This window comes from Babesia bigemina, scaffold Bbigscaff_63346, assembly GCF_000981445.1.
Source record: "Babesia bigemina genome assembly Bbig001, scaffold Bbigscaff_63346".
Taxonomy (NCBI): domain Eukaryota; phylum Apicomplexa; class Aconoidasida; order Piroplasmida; family Babesiidae; genus Babesia; species Babesia bigemina.
Genome location: NW_012237101.1, coordinates 1 through 6689, shown reverse-complemented (window position 1 = coordinate 6689; position 6689 = coordinate 1). Strand labels below are relative to the sequence as shown.

Genomic DNA, 6689 nt, shown 5'->3' with positions numbered 1-6689 from the left:
GGATTAAGATTCGTCTGCTGAGTCGTTAAGCCCTGATAAAAAATCCCATCACTGCATCACAAGCCTATCCAAGTCAGAGTACACAATCCCCTGGCCAGTGTAGCCTTTGGAATCAGAGTTGAAGCCGAGGAAAGTTTCGAGGCCGGAACAGAGGTTATCAAGGATGTTAGTAGGGTTGTTATTTGAGGTGTTTTTAGGGTTTTAAATTTTGTCAAATTTCTTGTCAAGCTCCCTAGGCGGCACATGGTCAGGGCAGTGGCAAGAGGTGGAAGAAGGGAGGTGAAGGGTGACAAGGCAGAAGTTATTGTCATGGTGGATAGAGGTCATAGCGGTATTATGGCGAGGTGATTCAAGGGATGTAGAGTGGATAAGGGAGCGATGTGGAGTGGATAGAGGAGCGATGTGGAGTGGGTTAGGGAGCGATGTAGAGTGGATAGAGGAGCGATGTAGAGTGGATAAGGGAGCGATGTAGAGTGGGTAAGGGGCGATGTAGAGTGGGTAAAGGGGCGATGTAGAGTGGGTAAAGGGGCGATGTAGAGTGGGTTAAGGGGCGATGTAGAGTGGGTTAGGGAGCGATGTGGAGTGGATAAGGGAGCGATGTAGAGTGGGTTAAGGGGCGATGTAGAGTGGATAAAGGGGCTATGTAGAGTGGACAAAGGGGCGATGTAGAGTGGATTAAGGGGCGATGTAGAGTGGGTTAAGGGGCGATGTGGAGTGGATAAAGGGGCGATGTGGAGTGGATAAAGGAGCGATGTAGAGTGCATAAAGGGGCGATGTAGAGTGGGTAAAGGGGCGATGTGGAGTGGATAAGGGGCGATGTGGAGTGGGTTAAGGAGCGATGTAGAGTGGAGAAAGGGGCGATGTAGAGTGCGTTAGGGAGCGATGTAGAGTGGATAAAGGGGCGATGTAGAGTGGGTTAAGGGGCGATGTAGAGTGGGTTAAGGAGCGATGTGGAGTGGATTAGGGAGCGATGTAGAGTGGATAGAGGAGCGATGTAGAGTGGGTAAAGGGGCGATGTAAGGTGGGTTAGGGAGCGATGTAGAGTGGGTTAAGGAGCGATGTAGAGTGGGTTAGGGAGCGATGTAGAGTGGGTTAAGGAGCGATGTAGAGTGGGTTAAGGGGCGATGTAGAGTGGGTTAGGGAGCGATGTAGAGTGGGTTAAGGGGCGATGTGGAGTGGGTTAAGGGGCGATGTAGAGTGGGTTAAGGGGCGATGTAGAGTGGATTAAGGAGCGATGTAGAGTGGGTTAAGGGGCGATGTGGAGTGGATTAAGGGGCGATGTAGAGTGGGTCAAGGAGCGATGTGGAGTGGGTTAAGGGGCGATGTAGAGTGGATAAAGGGGCGATTAGAGGAGGTGAAAGGACGATGTGGAGTGGGTTAAGGGGCGGTGTAGAGTGGGTTAGGGAGCGATGTAGAGTGGGTTAGGGAGCGATGTAGAGTGGATAAGGGAGCGATGTAGAGTGGATAAAGGGGCGATGGAGAGTGGGTTAAGGAGCGATGTAGAGTGGATAAAGGAGCGATGTGGAGTGGGTTAAGGAGCGATGTGGAGTGGGTTAAGGGGCGATGTAGAGTGGGTAAAGGAGCGATGTAGAGTGGATAAAGGGGCGATGTAGAGTGGATAATAATCACCACTTGTGTCCATGTCATCGCTGCCGTGACCATGTCATCGCTGCCGTGACCATGTCATCGCTGCCGTGACCATGTCATCGCTGCCGTGACCATCAACTTGGTCAGCACCTTGGTCAGCACCTTGGTCAGCACCTTGGTCAGCACGTTGGTCAGCACATCGGTCAGCACATTGGTCAACACCTTGGTCAACACATTGGTCAGCACATTGGTCAGCACTCTGGTCATGGCATTGGTTAACACATTGGTCAGCACTCTGGTCATGGCATTGGTTAACACATTGGTCAGCACGTTGGTCAGCACTTTAGTTAACTATTACACAATCACATAGAACGATTAATGAGTGATTCAAAACATTAGACAACAATTAGTTGTATAGGTGAGTAGGTGATACGCTAGGTGAGTGTAGATAGTAAACACGTGAGTACGATTACGGCTGCAGATAAAACACCCTGCCCAGTTTGTTAACACGTCCAGCGGCGAGTAGTGATTGAGCAGCTATGCGATGTGATGATGGTGAGTGTAGGTGCGATTTGATGTGGAGCACATCCAGTCTGCCAACCATCACGCAGATGAGGTAGAAGAGGGATAGTGACCAGAGTGCGATGTTTAGCCAGATGAAGGGCTGCCTGATGGTGAACATGAAATTATCAATGGCTTTGAAAAACTGCACAAGATGTGAGTCTTTGTCAAATGCCTCTTTAAATACATTACAGAAATCTCTGCACGTGCGTTTCTTCTCAATGCCTGCGCTTCCGTTCAGCCTCTCTGGATCGCCGAGAACGAAGCCGTACTTCGCCAATGTCGGCAGCGTAGCATTGCACTGTACAATGGATTTGCAATTGCGATCGTGATATCGTGGCGGATCTTTTTTGGATGTAGTAGGACACCCCTTGATGCACGATTTACCATGGCAATTCGATCCCCTGGCACCGCATTTGGAATTGCACTCATCATACAATTTCTTAAGCAGATCGTAGAACGATGCCGTCAGGTAAACGATCCACGACAAATACTTATCGGCGTGTTTTGACGAGAACGTCTCGTAGATGGCGTGAGTGATGGGCCGCAAATAAGGACCGCATACTACGGCGTCCCTTGATAAGCATACGAGACTGCCCAGGCTACCATCGGAGTGGCCCTTCTTCAATGCTGAGTGACTAGGGGTAAATAAGTGGTAGACGTTCAACTCACCATAACTACGTCCGAAATTGGCTGCTTTAACTTTCTCCTCAAATGCCTCTTTCTTGTGTTTGTTACCGTGCATACCCCAGCGATCGGTGAGGTGATAGTAGAAGCTGAACATGTCCGTTAGTGTTTTCGGAGCACTGGGTAGCAGGCAGTTGAGGTAACCGCACAGTCTAGTGAGAGGGGAGTTAGGACGGCCACAAAAATCGTAAAGCACCTCGCATATATTGCGGCCCATCATCGTATGCGACGCGGTGGCACCGATGTCAGCGAAGCCCATCGGAGTTCGGCACGGCATACCAGGTGTACTACCACACGTGCCACATGACAGACTGGATCCCCTAGCCGTAACCGAATGCGGCAGGTGGCCTTTCAAACCGTCCTCCAAGAACGATTGCAGTGGCGACTTGACGCCGCAGTTGGGATATTGGCCACCCGTTTGGTTGCCACTTTGGTCATGCCGTTGGTCGCAGTCTTGCTTAGGGCACTGCTTCGTGTTGCACTGCCAGCCCGACCCACCGATGTACCTGCCGTAGTGGCAGTCCCTCCAGCCGCTGAGCTGAGTTGTAAGTTGACACTGCTGCAGCAGGAAGTACAGCTGGTGGTAGAGGCGCTTGAGCAGGTCGAACAACGTACACAGTAACTGAATCATGCTGGTTGGGTAATCTAACTTGAGCGAGTTGTCGGAGAATTCACACGCGTAGATTCCGTCCTTGTGACCGTGGCCTAGTATAGCAGTGAGGACGGCGTGGGAGTGGGCAGACACATTGTAGAGCTGCTTTTCGACGTCAGTGTATTTGACAGGTGACGGGTGCGCTTCGAAGGGCTGCAGCGTTTTAGTACCCGGCCTTTGCTTGTCCTCCTTCATGAACTCAGATTTGACTTGCGCCTTGAGCCTCTCGTACACGGGGTTGAACTGCAGGCCGTTGCACCAGACGAGAATTTCGTAAATGGAGCATGGAGCCCGGGGTTTATCAACACGAGCAAGGTGGCATACACTGAAGTACGTCTGCAGGAAATCATAGAGTTTTCGGATGAGACCACTTTCCTCCGCGAAGGTTACACCTAGCTCGTCCGACCCGGATGTCGATTGAGGAACGTCGGTGACGGGAGATGACAGTTGGCTGAACAGATTATGCGTATCGTTGGTTAGGTGTTTGAGAATGCTGCTACCATTAAAATCAGTTTTATGATTCAGTTCGCCATGCTCAGCGCCCTCAGGACGATGGACGTCATACCCGTTGTCGCGGAAGAAAAGAGCGTGGAGGCTGGAGGTGCTGTCAGCTGGGTGATATATTTTGTGGCCATCCCAACCGCTGTATTCGAGTCTATGCTTGAGTTCAGTTAGAGCGTCGTATAAGATGGGCGTGATGGTGAGACAGACCTTGGAGAGCTTGGTGCCGTAGGCAGTCAGCTCGATGGTTTTAGTGTCAGTGGTTTCTTCGGTGACCAACGGGCCTTCATATTCCACGCCGGAGTACGAGGAGACGTACGCCTTGTCGAGCTCGGTGACCAAAGCGCCGATTCCCTCCTTGAGAGCCTGCGAGAGTACAGTTGTTGGTCCACCGAACTTAGATGGATGGAAGTCTTCGAACGTCTTCTTAACGGTATCCACATTTTCTGAAAACGTATGGTTGAAGTGTTCTGACGTCTTGAGGTCTTCGAACAATTTCACAAGAGCGTCATTCGATGGCTTGATTTTTGAAATGTCCAACGTGAAGTCATCATCTGACTTCAGATAAGAATGTAAACGTCTGAACGTGCTATATAATATTTTTGCCGCCTGGCTCAACGGAGATTCCCTCTTGGTAGACTTGACGTCAATGCTGGCAATATCCTCGTACTTTTTTACAAATTTGGACTCGAACATGCTCATGAACTTTTTGTGTCCTTTATCCAAATCATTGGTGATGGCTTGAGGCAAGGGTTCCAGATCTTTCGCCACCTTCTTAGTGTAGTCTTCTAGGAGCGTGGTTACGGCAGTGATGTACTGCTCACGGGTGTGGGAGGTGAGATTAGATTTTGCCTCTTCGACCTGTTTGTTGAGGAATTGTTTAAGGTCGTCTGAATAATGCTTTTGGGCGTGCTTGATGAATGAGAGTAATTCTTCAGTGGCTTTCATTGGTTTATCTGCTAGTTCGTTACGCAGTTTGTTGAGTTCGCTGTGAAGTTTTTTGAGACTCTTCTGCTTGTCTTTTAGACCTTCAATGCTGACATCACCTTCACTGTTTATCAAATCGCTCAAAAGTTGCAACTTGGCCTTGACACTGTCTTTATATTGGTAATGAGTTGAATCTTCACCCGCCGCGGCCCTCACGACCGCCTACGTTAGCGACCAATCACCCAGCCTCACGTGACACTGACTCAATGGGCAACGCGGACACCTCTCACAGTCAACGCACAGCTCAACGTGCTACAACACCCACCAAATGACGGTTCATCCGCCAGCTTACCACTTTGCCTGGTTGTCAGCTTAGCACTTTGCCTGGATGCCAGCTTAGCACTTTGCCCGGGTACTAGCTTAGCACTTTGCCTGGTTGCTAGCTTACCACTTAGCCTGGGTGCCTGCTTAGCACTTTGCCTGGTTGCTAGCTTAACACTTAGCCTGCGTGCTAGCTTACCACTTTGCCTGGGTTCTAGCTTAGCACTTTGCCTGGTTGCTAGCTTACCACTTAGCCTGGGTGCCTGCTTAGCACTTTGCCTGGATGCTAGGTTACCACTTTGCCTGGTTGCTAGGTTAGCACTTTGCCTGGGTGCTAGGTTAGCACTTTGTTTGGGTGCTAGATTATCACTTTGCCTGGTTGCTAGCTCAGCACTTTGCCTGGGTGCTAGGTTAGCACTCAGCTTGGATGTTAGGTCAACACGTTGCATTGTCGTTTAGTCATCACTTAATCTAGGTGCTATTTAGTTCACAGGTTTCCGCTAGAGTAATTCGAGACATTAGACTACGTTCGTCGGTTAGGTGAGTAGGTGATTCGCTAAGTGAGTAGTTACGTGAGTTACAGTGAATTACAGACGTGACTACAATTACGGTTGTAGATACGATATCTTGGCAAGCCTTCCGACTTGCGCTGCAGCCAACAATGACTGCGCCGTTATCCTGTGCGACGACGGTGTTCGCAGATGTGAGCGTATGTGGAGCACATCCAGCCTGCCAACCATCACGCAGATGAGGTAGAAGAGGGAGAGGGACCACAGTGCCACGTTGAGCCATATGAACGGCTGCCTGATGGTGAAAATGAATTCGTCGCACTTTTGGAGGAGGTCCTTGAAACAAACAGAGTTTAAGACATTATTCAGCTGGTTGTAGAAACTGTGGCAATATCTCCTGCCATCCGTGGCTAACAGTGTTTGAGGGTTGCCAAATGCGAATCCGTAACTGTAGAATGTGCTCATAACGCCACGACAGTGTACTAGTGCTTTGCAAGTACAGCTGTATCCTACACCATGCTTCCCCGGTTTGCATTTGTCGCCGTGCGTGCATCTGCTGCATTCCCAGTCCTTACAGGAAATATTACAGAATGCATCGAGTAAACTTTTTAGATACTTATACAGTGTCCACGGCAAGTAGACTGCCCAGGACAGATATAAGTCGGCGTGCTTTATGGCAAGGTAGTGATAGAAATCTGAACAGACCGACGACAGATACGGAGCGCAATGGACGTTGTCGCTAATTGAATAGATGCAAGATTCTTTTTTAGCCAGACTTAATAAGTCAGCTCGAGTAGATATGGGATGGCTTTCTCGTGCATGGGTACTTTCACGGCTGCCATAGGCATTACTCAGCACCTTGGTGAAGCTGCTGGGTTGCTTGTAAAGGCCGATGGAACTGCCGACAATCGATGCCTCGAAAGCGTCCTTTATAACATGACTGG

General features: G+C 49.8%; 2 protein-coding genes across 2 annotated transcripts; both read right to left on the bottom strand.

Moving 5' to 3' along the window:
* Positions 1-2056: 2056 nt before the first annotated feature.
* On the bottom strand, positions 2057-4936 carry BBBOND_0002020 (hypothetical protein, conserved; the record flags this gene model as incomplete). The annotated part of the gene is made up of 1 exon (XM_012915042.1): positions 2057-4936. The coding sequence occupies one exon, from the start codon at positions 4934-4936 to the stop codon at positions 2057-2059; it is 2880 nt and encodes a 959-aa protein (XP_012770496.1).
* Positions 4937-5841: 905 nt separating this feature from the next.
* On the bottom strand, positions 5842-6689 carry BBBOND_0002010 (hypothetical protein, conserved; the record flags this gene model as incomplete). The annotated part of the gene is made up of 1 exon (XM_012915041.1): positions 5842-6689. A coding segment is annotated over one exon (848 nt), but the record flags the coding sequence as incomplete, so codon positions are not given.